Source organism: Odontesthes bonariensis, chromosome 21 (genome assembly GCF_027942865.1).
Source record: "Odontesthes bonariensis isolate fOdoBon6 chromosome 21, fOdoBon6.hap1, whole genome shotgun sequence".
NCBI classification, from domain to species: Eukaryota; Metazoa; Chordata; class Actinopteri; order Atheriniformes; family Atherinopsidae; genus Odontesthes; species Odontesthes bonariensis.
The window spans coordinates 8,331,376-8,354,225 of NC_134526.1; the positions used below are offsets into that span (position 1 = coordinate 8,331,376).

The following is a 22,850-nucleotide window of genomic DNA, read 5'->3' on the forward strand; positions in this document are numbered from 1 at the left end:
GAAGGCTTGATGATGAATGTCGATGTTGAAAGTGGGATGAGTCCTAACTGTCTGGCAAGTTAGAGGCTGGCAGAACAGTGATTTTCCTGGACTTAAACAGATAGATAACTGCTACCTCAGTAAAATCCCCAAGACTCCAAAACATTTAACACCAAAGGCAGAATCAATACTTTTTTTCCCACACTCTGATACAATATTGTAATGGTTGAGTGTGGGAATATTTATCTGCACGACACTGAGGCACTGATTCATTTTCAGAGAGTTTGCTTGATTCCTTTGATGGTACAGTAAGTGCAGTATGTAGCTTGTGTGTGCCTCTGTGTTTGTGTATATGTTTGTGGGAATCCTAATCTAATACAAACAGGCCCACCTCTTTATCCTCTTGTGCTCTCCAGTGCTCAAAATCTCAAAGATTGCCCTCCCATTTACTCAGCTCTATTTCGACACGCTACTGTAACGCACACACACATAAACGCGCGGTGGAACACAGATGCACACCCTCCCAATACCCCATCTCCAAGGGAACACAGGGATGTCTCTATGGCAACAAGCAGCTTGCACCACTAATGAACCGGTTGCCATGGTGACCGTGTTGGCTGTGCGCAGACGGAGTCTCTGAATAAAATAGATGGAGAAAATGTAATGTGACTCCCCTGCACAGAACCTCTGTGCAGATGTCTTTCTATGCAGCACACACGTAAATGTGTGTCAGTGAGCGTGCATGTGTGTGTGTAAAGAGATTAAGATGAGGGACAAAGAATGAATGATGTGTGAGAAAGGACTGTTGGCAAGAGATGAGAGCCCATGCAGTAATGCAGTCGGAGGCAGTGATCCCTGCAGCTGGCTGTACTCTGCATGGGCCAGTCATCCTGCTGCTGCCTCAAGGTCAGAAAGCATCCCAAATACACTCTGGGCAAGTAGAGTGAAATAGGGAAAGAGAGGAAGAGATGGATTGGAGTTGAGCACTGCCAAAAAACGTCTGTCAGCCATCTGTGTACTGAGTTATGCTCCACTTTGCTGACTGAGCCTCTAAGCCGTTATACATTTTGGCCATTCATGACCGACCCGACTGGAAACTCTGAAAGCTGCACAAAACTGACGTCCACATCCTTTCTGCTGACCAAGGCCCCCAGGAATCATCCACTTTACTCTGGTGTTGTCTCCCCCCTCCGGTTCAAGGGAGCAACAGCCTTTAGCAGAGTGAATCCAAGCTTGAGGTCAGGACTTTCCCAATGTCATCCTAAGACACATTTTCATATATATACATTTTTTGAACTTGTTACAGTTGTGTAATTCTGAACCGTTATCTAGTACAATAAAACTTTTCCATCAATTATAAGAATTATAATTATAACAATTATAAAGTGAAAATATAAATTTTAAAAGACAATTCCATTTGTTCCTATGCCAAAACCGAAATCTTGACTCAATACTTTCAGAAGCATCTTTAAAAATGCAACATTTTCTTTAAAAGTTCAATTCCATGCTAATCTTAATCAAGTTTGATGGAAAGAATGCAGCATGTACTGCCATCTTCTGGCCTCTCTACAAATGTCCTGCAGGATTTAAGTGCTCGAGCTCAGTCTGACACATGACCTGAACACGACTGTGTGTTCTTAACTCTTTGCTTTGTCATTTTGGGCTAAAAGATGAGCCGTCACCCTGGTCTCAGGTCTCTGCTGCAGCAGGATTTATCTGTACCGATTTTTCCCTCCACTTTGACCAGACTTCCTGTCCATGCTGCTGAGATTCAGCTCATGGCCAACATCAGGTTTCACTGTACTGATGGTAAGTGTCAACAGATAATTGAGTCTAAATAAAGTCTGCCGAAGAGTGAAGCGTGACTTCAGTCCAGTTTTTGTTACCATAACGGCCTGCTAACATCGCACTGTTGAGATCAGGGATCTGCTTGCACAGTTATTGACTTAGGCTGGACAGGCAACCGTTTAAGACAAATCCAAGGTAGCTGCGTCCACATACGGAAACTGATCATATTCCTTTGATACATACTACTGTTTGGGTCAGAAGCTGTCCATGCATCTGTGTTTACTTTGTGGATAGCACACCTCAAAACAACATTCTTTTCCCCCTTCTTTGTCTAATAAGTCTGATCTGACCTTTTTCAAAGGTTGATCCTGACACATGTACTATATATTTGACTCACTCAGTTCATGCAGTTACAAACTTTGACTTTTTGTCTGTTTGGAATAGAGGGACCCAGATACAGAGGTACCCGGTGGAGCAATGCAAATAACATGCAGTGCATGCAGTAACCATCTGCTCCTCTTTGAGAGACCACTGGTGGTTCCAGACTTCTTCCATTATCCTACTATTGAGGCCACTTGTTTCACGACCTCTCCCCTTGTTTGAGTGGCTGTAGCTCAGGGGAAACAGCCGTCTGCTAATCAGAAGGTCGGTGGTTTGACTTCCAAGGACGACATGTTGAAGTGTCGTCAGAGAAGACACTGAACCCCACGTTGCCTACCGATGCGTCCATTAGCCTGTCAAAGTGTTTGATGGAGGAAAAAAGCACTCTGTAGACGTTCTGTATGAGTAAGCGCTTTGAGTGGACAACTGGATTACTAAAGCACTATATAAGTACAGTCCATTTACCGTTTACTTGATCAGTGCAGCACCACAATTTTATAGCAGAGGTCTACAGAGTTTATTGGACTTCAAGCTTATTTGGACCCTGTTATTTTTATTGAAACCATAAAGAAAATCCCATTTGCTACCACGTTTCACATATCTGAAACATGTGGGGATAACTTGTATTCATAAGCCAAACATGTACGTTTGATTTCAAACAACTGATAGCAAAAATCAATGAAACCGGATGTGAAAATGATTATCTGTGGTGAAGAAAATGAAGAGCTTGGGTAAATTATCTACTTTTGAAAACTGAAGGACTCAGTGACATTTAGATAAGTTATAGGTTAAGATGATTAAGTTCAGAAGGAAAATAAATCACTCTGTAACTCCCCGTTTCATTTGGGATACCGAAACAAAACGGTTGGAATCCACTGATCTACTGCTCACTGGTTTGTTACCTTCTCTTGTTTCCATCTTCTGCACAAGCTCATAACACCCAAAATTCTGTCATCTTTGCATTAGTTCATTTCAAAGCACTGATGGTCCCACAGAATATTACCGATCATACTTCTTTGTGTTGCTTCTTTGTGTAGAATAACTAAAAATTTATGACATGATAATCTATGACACCACATTTGTTGCCTTTTGTATTTCATACTTCGTAACCATCGCTTACTGTATGTAGTCGGTTTGTTTTTTAATCTTCTGGAAACCACAACAGTTTTTAAAGGACGCCACATGTTAAGATATTTATTAATTCATGTTTTTTTTTTTCTTCCTTCACATTTGAAACTTCCCAGTTAAGCAGAAAGCCTCATTTACCTTTGTGTATCCTGCAGAAATGCTTGCGCTTTAACCCAGATGCCACAGTGTGGAAGGCCAAACAACAGGTGCTGTGCTCCCTGACCGAATCTCTGCGTGATGTCCTGAACTATGGTCTGTTCCAACCTGCCACAGACGGCCATGATGCCAAGTTCTTGGAGGAGGAGAGGCTGCTCAGAGAATACCCACAGTCCTTTGAAAAAGGAGTACCATATTTAGAGGTACTGCTCCAGTCTTCTATTGACACAAGCAACAAAATACTTTTGAAATACTATGCACAATGTGAGGTAGCCTGTGTGCCAGTGTGTCCTCAAGATGTCACTGTTATTTTTTTGTACAGCAAAGACAGACTCTGATGTGTCTCAGAAAGAAGCATGAAATAAATCCACGGTATGTCGAGAAGCTGTCAGGAAAAACATTTGCCCTTATATCTACTTACCAATCTGTGAGGATGTTGAACAAATGTTTTACTATTTATAACTAACTGATGTATAAGCCTCAATGATGTCTGCAACCAGCTGCTGATTTCCAGAATAGGAGCGACAGTCTACTTTTAGCACAAGATTCTCTTTGACAGAGGAGCGTTCTAAGCTAGTAGCCTCACATTGTGCGTCCAGGATTTCCTGCTCAGATCCAGAAATATTTCATTATCACATATTGGAATATAACCACTGCAACTGTCCATTGAGCTGTTTAAATAAGGATATATAAATCCACATTTTATCAATGGAATTTCAAACACACTTCTTAGAGGAGTAGCACTGAACTATGTTGTTTTCCTGATCTCTTAAATTCCACACCAGTTAATCTCTTATCGGCCTGTACAGTCACTTTCTTTTCATGCTACATCATACTCAGTGGAGGCTCTGAACCATTTTTAAACTTCTTTCACATGTCTTGCCTTTTGTGGAGCAGAGTAGAAAACTTGTGTCGCAAGCCAGATAAAGCTTGTCTCTACAATCTGCAGGCCCCATTTTGTGGATCTAGGCCAAAAGCTGAGAGAATTGAGGACAAAGGCCCTCTGTGCTGAGATTAACTCCTTGTTTCCCTTCTCTTTTTTCTGTCTCCGGTTTTAGTTCCGGTATAAAACCAGGGTTTACAAACAGACCAATCTGGATGAGAAGCAACTGGCCAAGTTGCACACAAAGGTATGCAAGCCATGTTCACAGCCTTTAACATGAAATGTGTGTTGCATTCATGCCAATGTGCTGGCACAGCCCGAGGGAAGGAGAAACACTACTGTACACTGTGCATGTCTCTGATTTGTCATATATGTATGTGTAGTATACACCACTTACGTCACAAGTTTGAACCCAGCCAACCATTCATTTTGAATAATTATGTGCTTCAAACATTTAGACTTTTCGTTTACTTAACAATTGAAGAACATTTATTCTTCTTTTCCTTGACTCTTAAGTTCTGCCTCACTCTCTGTTCTTGTACTCTCTCTCCACATGCAGGCCAGTCTAAAGAAATTCATGGATTACATTCAAACCAGCACGGTGGACAAGATGGTCAAGTTCTTAGACAAGGGCCTTGATCCTAACTATCAGGATGCTGACACCGGTGGTAAGAAAAGCTGCAGACATTTACATCATCACCGCTTATTTTCTCCAAAGGTTTATTTATCTACTTGACACTGTGATCACTGCCTATACATGAGCAGCTTTTCGAAAACACAATTCGCAATGTGCTTCACAAGACCAAACCATAAGATGAAGGGAAAACGGTCGGTGATATGATGTCATACAGAAGGTCACTGTAGGACACAAAACATACAAACAAATGTGTGTTTCCATTTCTGCCTCCATGCATCTAAATTAGCACTGAGTCACAGCAGTTAGGTGACCTGAGGCTCTGTGGTTTAAACTTAATATCTAAACTATGTGAAAGCAAAAACCTCCCCCTCTGTTTTCTCTCCTCGGCTCTGCAGTATGTTGGCTTAACACTTTGTGGAGGATCTGAGCCAGTGCTGTTCACAATTTGGTGGCTTTTCTCAGATTCTGTTCATGATTAGTGGGTGCAGCAGACGGCTCATTTACAGTTTGGGGTGTTGCTCTGTGTCACTCCAGCTGTTCTTGGAGCAAGTGTCAAAACACAGAACACAGCCTGTAATCAGGGGTGTGAAACACACTCCCACTACTAAACACTGGGTGGCAACAGAGAGCCCCGGCGAACCCACCTCAATAACACGCTGTGGTCAAAAAGGATGAAATGAGTGTCCCCCTGAAATTACTCTTGGGGTGCTTTGCGTTTCTATGATATGCAGTGCTTGCACTCTAAGGATTGTGGTGAGGTGTTTTTCACTGGATAGAGAATGAAATGTTCACAGAATTGGAGTTGCACCTCTGTGTTGCACGGCTCCACATGCATTTCTCTGTTATTCAGAGGATTGAAAGAGATAGAAAAGAAACGCATACTGAGCTGGAGCATGCAAAACTTTCGTCCTCAAGCTGCTTTGTACAATGTTGATTCGGTAGTAGACCCTCGGGTCTGTCCTTCCAAATGAAAACATCCAACCATCCATTTTCTATACCCACTTTATCTGTCAGTCAGGTCGCGGGGGAGCTGGAGCCTATCCCAGCTGTTATTGGGCGAGAGGCGGGGTACACCCTGGACAGGTCGCCAGTCCTTCACAGGGCCACACAGAGACAAACCGGACACTCCCAGGGACAATTTTTAGAGACACCATTTAACCTAATATGGATGTTTTTGGACAGTGGGAGGAAGCCTGAGGACCCGCAGAGACCCACACATACACGTGGAGAACATGCGAACCCCACACAGAAAGGCCCCATACCACCACACCATATAAAAACTTATTTTCTTTATTTATAATGTTTTGGTATCTTATTAACAGAACCTGCTGTAGCTCTGCTGTCAAACTTCCTCAATATGTTTTTAAATAAACAAAATACATACATTCATAAATCATCATTATGGCATGATTTAAACTGACCCAATGAGTGAGTGCGAGTGTGCATGGTTGTTTGTCTCATTTGTCTATGTGTGGCCCTTTTACCCAATGTCAGCTGGGATAGGCTCCGGCCCCCCCAGAAACATGATTTGGATTAAGCGGGTATAGAAAATGGTGTTCATGAACAATTAAAGTAGCATGAGAACGTGCCGGCAGGGAAAAGATGTGATCAAAGACCTTTAGAAAAGTACGTTCTGCAGAGTTACCATTCGTAACACTTTTTATATTTGATCTGTCTGTCCCCCTGAAACCTTCTATCCACGCTTTCCAGATGCCTCACAGTGAGTGCCTTTTATACCACATTAAATAATTCTGCCAGGTTCCTGCTAGGAGGGGATATTTTTTCTAACTGTCCCATGAGAGCATCCTGTCATGGTAACTTCAAAAGAAGTGCAGTCAAAGCATCCTTGCAAATTATTTCAACCTAAGATTTACAGAAGCTTATCAAAGATAATAGCCCACAGTTGTTTTCTTCTTTGCCAAAAACAAACAAAATAACTCTTGTTGCCATAGCAGCCAGCACTCATCACAGTGTTTTTGCTGGGAAATCTTTTATATATGGAGCAAGTTCATTCTTGCAGAAATGTGCTATATTTGTGTTAAGACTGTTGTGGCGCTGCAAATTTATTTTGTTGCTTCATTTAACGTCAGTGAAATGGTAAAGTACCAGAACGCTGGCAGGAAACAAACATTGCTAACTGTAGTATGGAAGTAATATACAAAAGTTAGTCTCCAGGGAAACCCCCCCCCCGAAACATTCTGGAAGAAATGAAAAAGAAACGACACCACCTGCTCCACTCTCAGAATATACCACAAATTCAAAGCAGTATATCTTTCTTTATCTGTTCCCTTATGTGTTTTAGTATGCAGCTGGGTTGGTCTGAGGTGTATTTTCAACAGCAACTAAATGATCACAGCACATGTAAGGAATATTGTAGAGTAACACAACATGTTACTTTTTGCCACTTTGCTCATGATGGTAACGCGAGAGAGCATTTTGGCCCAATATAGTGCACGATTCAGAGTTGATGTTATCTACAATAGATCATTTAATATTTCCAAAACTAAATGAACAGAGGGGTTAAAATTTGAGTAAAAAAAGCACAATCAGAAGCCCATTTACTGCTTCAGCACCATGGTTATATTGCTAAACTTCTCAGTTTGGTTACAGATTCTTCTGAGACACAATCAGGCCCGTTGATCCTAACTTCCACAAACCTCAATCAAATAAAAGTTCCTAACTTTTTACTTTTTTTAACTGCCTGTTCCTGCTCTTTATCTCAAATTACCTGCTGGGTCAAATCCAGATCTCTGCTTTTACAGTTAGAAGAAAACAGTACAAAATAAAATGAATTTGAAAAGATTTCTATTGTATTTGAAAAGAAAAATGTGACTTTTATGCCTGATAAATTGACCAAAAAAGAAAAAACGTAAAGTAGATGAGCAGTTTTTAATTTTAAATGATTTTCTGTCTCATCTGCAGTAAGAAAGCTGCTATTCTCAAAGACTCCACACGTAGAGCAAAAAACTGAGCAGTGGCCAATAAAATAATGAGACTATTGAATGGCCCCTCTGTTAATTAAACTTTGTGTTTGTGTCTCTGTGTGTTGTCCTTAGAAACTCCTCTGTCCCTGGCAGTGCAGTGTGAACCAGGTGGAGGTGAGGCCATCCGGGTCCTGGTAGATGGAGGGTCCCATATTGACTTCCGTGCCAAAGATGGACTCACACCGCTACACAAGGCTGTTCGGGGCCACCACCATACAGCCCTGCTGGTAAACACTCAAACACGTTTGTGTCCTGTCATAGAAATGCTGTGATCCAACTGTTCTTCATTTCTCATACTATAAAAGTAGAAAATTCTACCTACACCATTGTGCATATGGCTATGTGCCCCGAGACTGATACAGTATTATCATTTTTTTTGTGTTACCACATAAGTAAACAAGCATAAGACTGAACAAATAGACCTTCCCACTCAGCAGTCCACACCCACCCACACAGAAAATGCACACGAACAAAGAACAAATTGCCTGGTTTTAAAGGCCTGTGGCACATTTGCATTGTAGACGTTTGTCCAGATTTTCAGCTCCCACATTGCAGAGAACACAAGTACCTGTGGAGGAGAGGCTAATTCAGCAGGAGATAATTGTGTGTGCAACATAGGGAGCGCACAGGTATTCCACAGAGGAAAGAAACACAGAGTTTAGATCAGACTCTAGATGAATACATACATCCCTACACACAAGACTACATGTTCCCCTCTTGATTTGATTCTTTGAGTGGAAACTGGAAACTACTTTAAGATATTTTCTTATTCGTATCCAGCAGCTCGTAAAAAATTTGAATAATCATCATTTCAATGCAGTTTCCCTAATTATCTCTTTTTGGGTGAAATCTCGCCTCATCCTGCAGGCCCTCCTGTCTATGGGTGCGTCTCCAGACTACAGGGACCGGCGAGGGCTGACGCCACTCTACCACACTGTGCTGACAGGGGGCGACACCTCCTGCTGTGAAACACTGCTTTACCACCGCGCTAAGCTGGGCATCAGGGATGAGAACGGCTGGGACGAAACACATCACGTAAGACTGGGCTTGTGAGCACGTGTTTACGACTCCAAAGAAATCTTGAGTGGGTCTTTTAGGGGGTTTTCAGGGATTTTTCACACAATCTAAGACAATATTTCATATTTCATCACTTACATATCAATGCACACAATCTTCTTGTGCTCTAATTTTTGAAGCAAAATGTTTTAGTCTAATGGGTTTAGTGTTAGTCTAGTTAGTCTATTTTGGCTTTGTGATATGAAAACAACAGACAAAAAATGTCTTTTTCTTTTGTCTTAGACAAGTGTGGATGAATGACTTCTTCTAAGCGTACTCTGTGTTCCAGTGTGTGTCTACGTCAAAAAACCCATTCATGCCATGAAACACTCCACCTGTCACCCTTCATCTCGCCCATCCCACTTCTGTGGCCTTATATCACAGCTGTGAGGTGGACAGGCAAGGCCAAGAGGAAAAATAAAGGTATCAGCCAGCCAAAAGTGTGTTCACGCACACTTCATCACCATCTGTCTCTGCAGATTTATTTGTCAGTCACGGTCCATCGCATAATCTGTGTGCGTGTGTGTTGAATAAACTGACTTATAAGTTTAGTCATGAAACAGAGATTTTCAGATTTGACTCAACAACAGCAAATAGTGTATTTTCTTGTCCTGTTTTTAAGTTGTGCCTTTTTTTTTATTAAAGTGATCTATTTTTTGTTAGGGTGGGACCAGTTTTGATTGCACAGACATTTAATTATTTTGTGCAGGTGTCAATGCATTCAGACAGCTTTTTGCTGTGGATGTCTTGAACTGAAAACTTAAAGAAAGAATCTGTTCTACTGTGTTCAGTTTTGATATTAAATCATAATGCGGCTGGATACGTGTGGCCATATACCAAAGGTTCGTATTGTTCTAGCTCTCATTACTATTGGATCTCACTTGTGTTTTCTCGCTTTTTTTCCCACCCTTTGAGTTTGGAGTTGGTGTTAATTAAATCTGGTGTCCCTTTATAACTCTCACCTTTTGCCTCTCGGTGTCACTGTCTGTTCTTTATCTTTTGTTTTGTTTGTTTATTTCTTCTCTTTATGAAACAGCCACATGAAACTTTCCTCTTTTGAGCTTTTGGTACATCTTATTTTCTCTCTCACATTTTTTTGGTGCATCCCTCTGCTCTCCTCCTCCATGTTGATGCACAGGCCTGTCAGAATGGTAACTCGCAGCATCTGGAGCACCTCCTCTTCTACGGGGCAGATTCTTCCTCCCAGAATGCCTCTGGAAACACTGCCTTGCACATCTGTGCTTTATACAACAAGGTATTTCATGGTGTAAACACCAAGTCACAGTCTTAAAAAGTCTATTTCCAGTATAACACATGTAGTGTCATACACTGAAAAAACAACTCATAAGATTTACTTAAAAAAAACCTTTGTAAGTATTTGCACTCAAATGATTTAAGTAATAAATAATGCTGCAATATCAAGTAACACTCACTTGCCAGTATCAAGTAAATTTTACTTACCATAAAACATAACAGTTTTGAAGATATTAAGTAACATTTACCTAATTACATCTAATTTTAAGTTATATTTATTTAAACAAATTAAGTAAACTCTACTTGTTTTTCATAGGCAGGAACATCATTTTACTCAAAATTTTAAGTACATTTTATATATCTGTAGTATTTGCTGTTATGAAGTAACTTTTTTAACGATACACTTTCAGAGTAAAGTTCATGTAGTATTTCTAGGTTTATGTACATACAACTATTAAACATTTAAATTGTATAAGGAAACCTAAGTAAAACTTACTCTTCCCCCATAATTCATGTATTACGTTAATAAAATGTTTAATTTTATTTAAGAAGCTCTTGTTCTTACTGAATCTTAAAAATACAAGGTAGAAATTATGACAGTAACTCTAATAGAGTTTACTTCACCAAAAAGTCACTTTTATCAGTGTAAGATTTGATGCTAAAGATCCTAAAGATGCTCGTTTAAGCCTCTATATAATTAATGTCCCAACACACTTTTTTGTCAACTACTATATGAAAAATACCAATGAGCTATTTTATCAAATGAGAAGTTTCCTCCACATATATATTGTATTTGTTCACAACCTAAAACTTTTTCTGTGTAATGATAACATAAAAAGTACAGGGGAAAGTTTAAACCGGGAATACATAAACAAATTACTCAAATTTGCATTATGTGATTAAATACATACTGGTTTACATTAATCAATCCTGTTTGCTGCAGGAAAGCTGTTCACGGATTCTGCTCTACCGTGGAGCAAATAAAGGCACAAAGAATAACAGTGGTCAGACTCCTTTTCAGGTAAGGCTTGAGGGCCTGGCTGGGTAATCATGCATGTCGGGAAGCTGTATGGTTTGGTGTTATATTAAGTTAATGTAGCAGAAAGTTCCATGGTCTAATTTCACTTTAAAACATGATTGTGCTGCGACGCACACAGAGGTCCCAGGTAGCATGTGACCCCTAAATCTGGATGCATTAAGCCTGTCAATTCAGGAAAAGCCAGCTGAGATAATCTGTTGTTTTCTCTTTCACATACACACAAACAACAGAAGAAACAACATGGACACAGCATCAGGTTGGCTGGATTGTGTATTGACCTGTGTAGCTTATTAAAAAAGAAGAAACAAGCATTTGTGCAATAATGGAAAGATGGTAGAAAACAGGAGAGCACTTTGACAATTTTTTTCTGTATCATTCCCTGTGAGAACACAGCAAATTAATTGGATCTAAGTTGTAAAACTTGGAGCCATCCCAGAGTAGTAGTTAAGTATTGACTTTGAATTAGAATTATTCTAAATTTAAACAAAAAAGCGTTAGATATGTTCATCTAATCTCTTTTTTTTACAGCGACAGTCCACATCAATCAACTTCCCTGTAAACATATCAGTTTTAGCCAAGTGGTTCATGTTCTTTCTCTTGACCAGACGCCCACAATCCAATAGCCATTAAAATCAATCAATAAAAAAGTCATTAAATATGGAACAATATAGTACAAATAAAACAGAAAACACACGACAGAAGCTGAATTGACAGCACAGACAGTCATAGTCTAACATTAAAACATTGTGACCAGGAGGCAACACCAGATGTGACATAATCTGATAAAGTAAAGACAAAAGAAAATGAGAGCACACGAGGTAAGAGTGCAGGAACTGGGTTTGATGTTTTACCAACCACTGGTGAGAGTTTTTCTATCAAACGTTTAATGCTCTAATTGTGAACGCTGTGTTGCCAGAGCGACGATGACATCCCTCTTATTCTCATTGTGCTACTCTGTCCCCAACATTTTTCTCCTGAAATATGAATATCTTAAATGAGACAAGTTCATTACTTCATTAATTTAGGGATGTTTATTTTTGTTTTGTTGAGCTTTTCTGAGCAGGTATAGCTGTTTTTTGCATCAAGGCAATGGTCTATTGGTTTATTTAAATTAAGTTCTAGGTTGAGTACACAATCTTGTTTTCATCAAGAGTAAAATTGCCAATTTGAGGACGTGCAAAGTATGGAATTATTAGAAAAAACAGTTTCAACTCCTAAAATTCTTAATTTCAACATCAGACTCAACTTTTCGCATCTGTGTGTCTCTTTGTTTGTTTGTTTATCAGGTGGCTGTGATGTCTGGGCATTTTGAGCTGGGAGAAATTATAAAAAACCACCGGGATACAGATGTGGGTAAGGGCTGTACCTCATGTATTGAGTGTAAACACGGATCACATTGTATGTGACAAAAACAAAGAGTTAAAAAAAAAAAGAAATTCACACCATGAGATAAAAATGTTTTTTTTTTCTCCTGTCTCCCTTGCTTTCCAGTTCCTTTTGTGGAGTCTCCAAAGTACGCCCCCCAGAGGCGGGAGAGCTCCCGGACGCTGACCATACCCCACCCTCACCCTTTCCTTCGAGCCAATAGCGACAGCAGCATGAATCTGCCAGACTGGATGGCAGTGCCCAACGCCCCAAGCACCAACATCGTCTCTGTGCAGGTATCTGTGTTTTTGACACTGGAATCAAACCAGTCAGAGAGGTCAACTTCAAAGCCATTCTGGATGTTTTCACTGCAGTCCAACATACCTGTGATCAGGCAATCAAAGTTTATGACTGACACTGGAGACAACAGCTGATGTAAAACAAGGCCTCGCCTCAGGGATGGACTAAAAGGGTTTTAAGTAAATATGCTGCAAAACTAAGTGTCAAAGGGCATCACCACCTGATATGTCATTTAAAACACCACGTTTAGCCAGTGTAACCTCATATTTGATTTCAATAATCGAACAAAAAGAAGATTTAAGGGTAGCCTAGTCAATAAAGGGATAATTCTAACAAGAAGTAGAAGTTGAAAACCAGCTTTGTTTAAAACACCCTAACCCACAAATATTGAAAAAACATAGTGTAATGTAATGGATTACCTTTAACCCGCAGGGTTTGCTGAGAGTGCTCTTGATTTTATCCCACAGTCCAAAGACTTTGCACTTTAGATTAATTGGCAATTCTGAATTGGACACAGGTATGAGCGAGTGTGCATGACTGCCCACCTCTCTCTGTGTAATCCCTGTGATGGACTGGAGACCTGCTCAGGGTGTTTTAGTGCCTTTCACCTAATGTCACCTGGAATGGACTCAAAGCTCCCATTACCTTAAACAAGATAAAGCGGGTATAGAGAATAGATGGATAAATGAGCAGGTATGCTTCATTCTCTAAATGCAGCCTCTTATCCCCATCTAATCTTGGACATTCTAGTTATTACTTGTACAATAACGGAAAGTAACTTCACAGAAGTCATCAGATCTCTATGTCATCTTCTTTAGGCTGATAGCCCATAAAACAAAAATATTACACCTACAAAATGTACTTGTGTGATTTTAGAAGCTAATTATCATATGAAAAGGAATCTGTATAATATTCTTTTCTTTTTTGTAATAATTAATCATCTATTTGTTGTTTTGCTGTTAGAGACCTTGTAAAAATGATTGCTATGATGATGAAAAATTAAATAGCACAGAAATTAGTGCAACTATTTATCAGTATGAATGTATTCAAAATACTACAATACAGTACAATATCATGAGCAGTCTATTGAATGTTGCAACAATAGTATTAGACATTATTATGTGTGGATGTAGGTGTGGATAAATTCGGTTTATTTTCCCTCCTTTCAGGGCTACAAGCATACAGGAACCCTGCGGAGCTCCAGCAGTCCCAGAGGAGCGAGGACACGCTCCCCTTCGCGAGGAAGGATTGGAGACAAGGAGGACCGGAGCAGGCAGAGTCGGAGACAGGGGTAAATGGAGAAAGCTGACAGCATAAAAACTCTTCCCTTCTGAAGAGCACAGTGGCTTTATTTCAGCAAGTCAAGGTTCTAATGAGACTTTCTGCTTTGAGTCTGCTAATCCTAAAACAGTCCTTGAAATGTTTTAAGATGGATTACTGGATCCAAAGTCCACAACCTAATATCTATTTGCTGAAAACTGAAGTCACATTTTCAAGTCTGTGTAGGTCAAATACAAAGCGCATTCAGTTACCACTTTTTCCAAAATCCACAAACGTTTTTCTTCTTCAAATCTTACCACCTGTAAATGTTTGTTTTTCATTTAAAGAATTATGCAAACATGTTGTTAAAGACAGATTCCGTCTGGTTCACCATATATATCAGACAATAACCACAAGGTTTAAGAAAGACGAGCTGTGGGGAAGGAGAAGTGGCAGGAAGAGGGAGAATAACTAATTAAACTGATACTGAAGCAAACTACTTGATTTTTCCGTGCCCCCCGCCCTCTCCCAGGCCTGCCGCTGCCAGCACCACGATACAAACTGCAGGCCAGCGCAGACGCCTATACAGCGCCGTCCCAGGACGAGTCTTTGTAGCAACTCGGGCACACTCGGCACAGGGAGAGCGAGAAATAAGCTTTAATAAGGGAGACAGGGTCAAAGGTGAGTATCTACGCATTTTATGCCACAGTACCGCATGTGTATGTGTGTGTTCGCTGCATCATAAACTGCATTTTGTCTGTATGTGAATTCAGGCTCTCTGTTTAGTTAGGAGCTGGTGACTTTGTTTCCTCACCTTGTACCAACATAGTCAGGCGCTGCTCTCTCAGGCCACAGCCAGAGGTGTTTGTGACAATGAAATGAGTTCCACATGATACAAGCAGGTAGATCTGACAAGTAGAAATGACCTGAATGTGAAATAAGATTCAATACAACATTTGATATGAGATTAGGTTACACGTGCTGCAACCTGTGTCTGTTTGTGCGTTTGGCATAGCCCCAAACAGTTCCTTGTATCAGCTGCTGACTGCAGAGATTTAAAGATTTCAGAGGTGAGATTCAATTAACAGCTTTCAAGGTAACACCATTTAGCTAACTGATAAAGTATTATGGACAGAAAGCCCGATGCTGCATTTTAATAACATTTAGTTATATGCCTAGCATCAGCTAATACCCTGGCAAATATCCAGTGACCATACATCTGCATTTACTAACCAAGGTTTTCTTTACTAAACATATGGCGGCTAATTGAGTAAGTACACAGCATACAACTGAAATTTTATTCCTCCCCAAAAAGCTATTTTCAGAACGATATTCACGCTAATTTTATCTCTGGACAGCTTTCCTTTGTTTGTTTTGTGCCTCTAACTTACTTGGAGGGATGACAGTGGTGAAAATCAGCCAGTGTGCTTTGTGCAAGCCAACCCAACAGAGTGATAATTGAGCTAAAGTGGCTAAGAATCTGTGCAAGGCAGCAGAAGGGGTACTACAATGGCAGCACTTGGATATTCATTTAAGTTTGGAGGTGTTGAGCATTACCAACAAAACTGCAGATGAATGGGCTTCTGGAGGCTAACGGTTTAGCTATTCATCACCCTGTGAGGAAGCAGTGACTTTAACAGGTCAAAGAGTTTAAAGCCATTAGAGAGTAATCTGATATTTACCACAAGTTGTAGGATTCATTCTCAAGGGACCAGAAATAAATGTACAAAATGTCAGTGAAGTCAGACTCAGACGCAGATCCAACAGTCATCACATGTTTGTAAAATGGTCGTGTCCTAACATGAGTGTAAGGTCTCCATTTATGTTTGTATTTAATGTCTGCAGGTATGAATATGTGTGTGTTTGTGAGTGAGTCTAAGGTGTCGCCAGGTATGTATGTCTTGGTGAGTATGTAGGAGGTTTGCATGTTTGTGCGTGTGTCTACATTATTTCTTTTCTGTCTCTATAATGTTGTCTTTTTGCTTGGGTTCATTTCTCTTTGGTGTCTATGTGTGAGTGTGTTTGTGCAGTTTGTGTTTCCGTTTCTTGACGTGCTTTTGTTCCCTTCTCCTATCTTGTAGTGTTGAGTGTTGGCGAAGGCGGTTACTGGGAGGGGACAGTCAGAGGTCGCACAGGTTGGTTCCCCTCTGACTGTGTGGAGGAAGTGATGCTTCGAAGCCAAGACAACCGATCAGGTGATCACTACCTGTCTTTTTCACACACACACACACAGCAGGCTCATCCTGAAAAACAAGCCTTTTAGTAGTTGATGCTCCCTTGAGTTCTCATTTCATAGAGGGCTTACATAGATTTAGCATGATAAGCATTAGGTCCTCAACTAATAGTATTCTATTGTTTTGCTGGTTATATAACAGTTTTTAACATTTGTGTCAACACCATTGTCCACAGTGTCCCGTCAAATACGCACCTGAATACACCAGCTGCAAAAACACTTCAGAATTCAGCCAAAAGTGACTCAAGCTGCAATAACAATTACAAATGCTGTCAACAACACCACGAGTGCTGTGACTGTTCAGAGAGCTGGAAAAAAACTTCTATAAGCAATGTCTAATGCGCCTGTATCCTCCACTTTGGGTCTAATTAATTTGATATTACATTTAAAAAAAGACAGGGCCCCTTCATGCTAAAACTCTCAGAGCTCATCACGCTGCATACTGTTTCAGACTTAAATGGCATTGTAATCTGAAAAAACAAAGTTTGTTGTACCCCCAAGTAATACCAATCCATGGTGCCCTTTGTATACTGCGAGTCACAGTTGTGTAAACACCACGACTGTGAGTAAATATACTTTAACTGTAATTACATCTACATTTATGAGCCTGAATGTACATTTCAAAGCAAATGAGACCTCGTTGTTTTGATGGTATGAAAGCAGCAGAAAATAAATTAGCCGAAGTTTAACTAGTCATAATTGTTTGGGTTATTTGAGTCAAAATGCAGCATATTTCAACCTGCAGTGCATTTATGTAATTTCAGTTGGTTCTAATCTGAAACTTAGCTGATAAGAACAGAGTCTGTAAAAGTAGCCGTATGGAGTGCTGCCGGTGTTGTACATTGACTGAGAGAGGTATTTATGAATATTGGAGGAAGTAACTGAAGTGATTTATTTAATTCTATGTCAAAGCAGTGTCGGTTCGCTGATACTGTGAATATGTTTTGCACCAATGGACATGTTATTACAAAAGACCTGATTTTTTTTTTTTTTACAGGATTTTTGACATTTCAGAATAACAAGGTGACCTGATGAAAATGAGCGCCTGCAGCTCTGTAGCTCTATGCTAGTGCAAGGTGGACAAAGGAGAAAACAATAAAGGAAAGGACTTTGTCACCTGGGGGATGAAACAGGCTTTTTTCTGTTTGTTGTGATCATTTCTGTCTGGCAGATCATATGAGCATTATGCAGCCGGGGATGGACAAAAAAACGTGACCAGAACTGCTATCCATTATATGCATTAGCGTTTAGTTGCAGATGACCAGGGAAAAGAGTCACTTGTAGAGTTGAGATAGTCTTATGGTGGCAGTAATTGCATTAATGGATTTAAATGGTGATTGTGGGAGCAGGCTGACGTTTGACCTGTGTTTTTGATTTTCAGAGAGTCGTGGAGAACGAGCCAAAAGGTTGTTTCGCCATTACACTGTGGGATCCTATGACAGCTTTGATGCGCCCAGGTAAGAGCAGCTAATTGAATATCCCCCACTTACCTGTGAGGTCAGCAGTCACTGAACAGTGCACTGAGCAAATGTCATGCAGATCCAGTTGTGTGTGCACATTCTTATTGCAGCAGACTCATGAGTGAACCCTACCACTGGTACCAAATGACTGCTCACAAGAAGAAGCCCACAGGGCAGTGGTACTTTACATACCAGAGGAGTAATTGAGCTGTACACAAAAGCACTTTTGGGGACTTGGCACTGACAAAGTGGCATTTAGATACTTAATCTACATGTTCAGTGTAATATGAGGACCAGAATAATGTATCTCATTCTGCTTACTGTTCTTGCCCATTTTAGTATGGCTACCACGAGTTCAGACTATCGGGTTGCTGAACAGTTCTTCTCATGAGATCAGGGTTTATGTACTTTGCTAAAGAGGATGATGTGACTCGTACATCCTCCCTGCTGGAGATAGAAGCCAAACAGACAGTGTTTTCATTTTGACCCCAGTGCTTCATTGTTAGTATACAGCATATGCTGGCAGGGGATTTGTTTGTATGGTAACATACTGTATAAATCTAACCAGATATGATGATTCATTGGTTCCAGTGATACTTTGATTTGTGTGAAGTGATGTGCTGTGAGTGATTCATACAGCACGATGACGAAGAGTGAGGGATCACTACCTTTAGTTTAGAGGCTGATCTGCCTGCTTTTATCGTGGAATCATTCTCAACCTTGTTTTGACAAGCTGGCCCATTGAATTTAAAATGAGCTGACAGGCGCATTTATGTCGTTTTGGATCTTAGAATAAATTCCTTTTGTCATAGATTTTATTTTGGGCTCCAAGGTATAGAACCATTTTGCTCAGTTGTATTTTTAAGGGTGAGCTAAGTTGATTCTTTCAGGTAACTGATGATAAAGTGTCTTTGTGTCGAGCAGTGTTAGAAAACCATCAGATGATCATTACTGCCCTCAATGACCAGGCAGTCTAAGGCAATGCATATACTGCTGTGCCCTGGGACCAGCCACGAATAATCCCTGAATATCAGCTGAGATCATTGGGTCTTTTTTTGGGTTTTTACAGCTAGTCATCCACCCACTGCAACTTAATCAGCATCCAGTCTCACACAGCTATTTATTCTTAAAGGACAACTGATTTTTAACAGGCTTATAATCGGTGATAAATGGGATGAAGTTTATTTGACTTCCCTTCATTGTGCCTGTACTGATTACCTGATTGTTTTTGGATTTTATGGAGACTAAGTTCCATGGCCACATGTGTAGAAGTATGTTTTGGCTTCTTACCAATATACAAATACAGTCCTTTTTTTTCCCTATTAACACACAAGCCCTCGGCTGACTTTAGTTGTGGGACTTCTCCTAAAGGACTCAGACTAATATAGTCTCTTTTTTTTAGATGCCTTGTGTTTCATACAAGTGGCCCACTTAACCAACTCACACACATATTTTCACTCACATGGCAGCGCACACATGATTGATGATTAAAGCTATGTTGCTGTATAGATGGAGCCTGAGACTGTTTGTTTGGCCAGGCAGGTGGGCACAGCTGACTCAGAGCCGCCCTCACATGGACCCACTTTCACAGCCTTTATCACTACATGTAATATCGCACCTATTGCTCCTTTCGTCCCTCTATAATTGGTCAGATCTCTCAACCATCTCTGCATCCCTCCCTCGCGTTCTATTCATCACTGTACTGTGAACCCCCTGTACTTTTTAATTTTCTTTCTGTCACCATCACTTCCCTGTGGTGTCTCCATCTGGAGGTCAGACAGTGAAGGGCACTCAAGAAGAAGAGGAGGTTTGGAAAAATAAAGGCAGCCTGTGTTTGCGAATGGAAGAGATAGACATAAATAAGCATGCAACAGAAAACGGTTGGAAAGTATTCAGCAGGTTAAAAAGTAGTTGGATACTGATATTTACTGATAAAACAGCCGTCAGACATTTTTTCCCAAAGTAACATGGCTGATTTATTGACACTGTAATGATTTTGTAGAATATGTTGATAATGATACAATATGTTCCTCTTCCAAAGTGTTTCTTAGAGTGGGAGAAGCCTCTAAAACAGCATCAAGGTTTAGGAGAACAGTTAAAAAATTCTATACTAATTCTATACTCTATACACATGAAATCATTAAACATAATCTGAATATATTGAATTAGTTTGACACCAGACACTGATTTTTTAAATATAATTTTGATCCCTTCTGATGAAATATGACATAGAAATAGGTGGTTTACATCTTGTTAAAACTAGAATAATTTGCTCCCCTTTAATCGTTCATATCTTTAATCATGTATATGGTTTAAATGGGTGAGTTATATAATAACATATCCCAACATACAACGCCCATGTCAGGCTGCAAACGTGTTTATTTCTGCCATAGCTAGGCATTTCAACACCATAGAAAGTGGGGACCAAGGTGGCCAGTAGAAGAAAGGCAGTTTTAAGCAATTATATTTTCTCACAATTTGATGTGTTGCTTATGGTGTTCTTTAAAGTGAGTGTAAGGAATAGCACCAGTGGTCAAACGTCATTTTATCAGCCACCTTTAAACTGTTGGTCATACCAGACCATGAATGGATCAGTAAGATCAAAAGTTCTGAATATATTAAAAAAAGCAATAGGGTGTTCCATCGCCTATTAATTTAATTTATTATTTGAAAGAGGAATTAAATAATTGTTTTTCCAGTTTTAAAGTCTCACTTAAAAGCTGGTTTCATTCTGTTGGCAGGGATGTCTGAGGCTGATTATAATGAGTGATTGCTGGGTTGATATTTTAATCTCTTTAGAATAAATGCCTCATATTATGAACATATGTGCTCTGTTTCCTGCATTGGGTCTTACCGTGGCATAACGTTCTTTTGTGGCCCAATTAAGATCACGCAGTCGGCCGTAAAATGAGAAATCTGTGGTGGTGTATAGCTCAACTGGTTGAGCAGGTGTCCCATATACAGAGACTGTAGTTCCTCGATGCAGCTGAACCACCTAAGAGTCCCAGCTTTGGGCCCATCGCTGCACGTCTTCCCCCACTCTCCCTTTCCTGTCTATCCACTGTCGAATAAAAGCCACAAGTGTCCAAAAAAAAAACTATTTAAAAAGAGAAATGTAGAATATTTGGATGCTATCAAACTTCAAAACATATCTGTGACTCATATTTCAGGAGACATTACCAAACAAATCAAATTATTAGTGACTCTTGTGTTCTTGTTCATTTGTCTTAGGAGACTTGCTGTTTTCCTCTGTTTGCTTTCTTATTTGCGGCCTGTTATTATGTTGCAGAGTGTCATTAGATTTGTAAATGTGCTTGTTCTTTGTGTGTTTTCTAAGTGATGCATATTTTGTTGTATTTTTGCTTGTGTTCTCTTACAGTGCACAAAGCTGTTTGGCCTTCCCACATCCATTTAAAAAAAATCACTGGTGTGGAGATTTATAGGGAAAATATTGTACAAAAATCACTTTTTCTGTTTTTGAGAGCTCATATTTAGGTGTCTAAAGTCACTACCAAATGAAAAACTCTGTACTTTGTTTTGTGCTCTCTACATTTGAATATATTTCATTTTCTGACCCTTTCAGATTTTCAGTGTAAAATGATGTAATTTGTTAAGTCCATCCTGCCTCCTCTGCTTGGCCTCGACCTCATTTTCTTGCATGCATTAAACCCGTTAGAATGATGAATCCAGCTTTGCACAGAAATACCCTGTTGTCAGCTGTACTGAGCAACATACATCTTACATCAATGTCTAGCCTCGGGGGATAAAAGCCAAGTGGATTAAATTTGATTGTAATGTTCCAGCAATAGTTAGCAAAAGACTGTATGTGCCAGTGTGGACTATTTTACCAAACTGGGCCAGTTCAATGCTGAAATCACTTTGAAATTGTGCCTTAAACAGGGATCAGTTCCAACTTTTTGTGGAAATATATACAAAATGCTATAATAAATTAGGTTATGTGTACGTCTGCTTGGTTTATTACAGTTGATGAGAAAGCATTGCTTGCTAGTACCGATATCTTACAGCCTAGAGTGCTAAACAGTTTCCCTTGTGGGATCAATAAAATAGCTATAACCATATATACAGAAAGCTTGGATGTTATTAGTGTGACTGGAGGAATATACAATACAATCCTTGTGTTTCTGTTGCATTAAATTGCATACAAGATGCCCAGGTTTTGTGTACAAGCAACATACTGAAACGCACAATATTATATCAATTCTTGTCACTTGTATGACAACTAGCATGACTGTGTGTCCTTAGCCAACACACGTACATGCAAAAACTAACCGTTCACCAATGTCTCGTTAAAGCCATAATGGTCAAACTTGTTCAGGAGCTCCTTCTTGTTCTGAGTCTGACTTCGGTTGAAACTGATAAGATTGCACTGTTCTGTTTGAAGCATGATCAGGAGAAGCTGTCTGTCTTAAGAGAGGCACGACCCTGGAAAGACGGGGGCCGAGAAAGAGGTGGAGTGAATGGCTGCTCACTCGCCCTCTCCCCACCCCTAAAAACAGCCTCGTTGGGGTGTTGTTTCAATAGGGATGAGAAGACCACTGTTGTGCTTAAACTAAGGGATACTTTGACCAAAGCATGTCCCGTACGTTTTAAAAAGACCTCAGGAAAGTGTGCCAACTTGTTAATGAAGGGTATAAAATCTCAATTATTTCTCAATAATGCAAAACTTTGTGTTAACCCGTGATGAAGAAGTTCCAGGTAGATTATGTATTGCTGGTCTCCTGGAAAGCAAATATCGCCAGAGCGATTATACTATTGATACTAATTAAATGTACATTATCTCTTTAGCTGTAAAGTACTCTTCTTTGGAGGAATATATCTACATTTCATGGAGTATTTCTGCAGCATTTGTTTGAAAAATACTTACAAATAGAGATTAAACACATACACAATCGATGTCATTGCCACAGAGCAATTGTACACGATCTG

The 22,850-nt window shown here is 39.9% G+C and overlaps 1 protein-coding gene across 7 annotated transcripts in view; it reads left to right on the plus strand.

Moving 5' to 3' along the window:
* shank1 (SH3 and multiple ankyrin repeat domains 1) overlaps positions 1–22,850 on the plus strand; it is an 80,958-nt gene that overhangs the window by 34,033 nt on the left and 24,075 nt on the right. For 6 of the 7 annotated variants that reach the window (XM_075453317.1, XM_075453319.1, XM_075453320.1 and 3 more), the window contains exons 3-15: positions 3,432–3,635; positions 4,491–4,562; positions 4,875–4,983; positions 8,009–8,163; positions 8,804–8,971; positions 10,131–10,247; positions 11,190–11,267; positions 12,572–12,638; positions 12,777–12,946; positions 14,120–14,241; positions 14,743–14,891; positions 16,292–16,405; positions 17,825–17,900. In XM_075453317.1, coding sequence (XP_075309432.1) covers positions 3,432–3,635; positions 4,491–4,562; positions 4,875–4,983; positions 8,009–8,163; positions 8,804–8,971; positions 10,131–10,247; positions 11,190–11,267; positions 12,572–12,638; positions 12,777–12,946; positions 14,120–14,241; positions 14,743–14,891; positions 16,292–16,405; positions 17,825–17,900 — 1,601 coding nt within the window. Of the gene's footprint in view, positions 1–1,733; positions 1,789–3,431; positions 3,636–4,490; positions 4,563–4,874; positions 4,984–8,008; positions 8,164–8,803; positions 8,972–10,130; positions 10,248–11,189; positions 11,268–12,571; positions 12,639–12,776; positions 12,947–14,119; positions 14,242–14,742; positions 14,892–16,291; positions 16,406–17,824; positions 17,901–22,850 lie in introns of those variants that run through there. The other variant, XM_075453323.1, reaches the window with a different exon arrangement.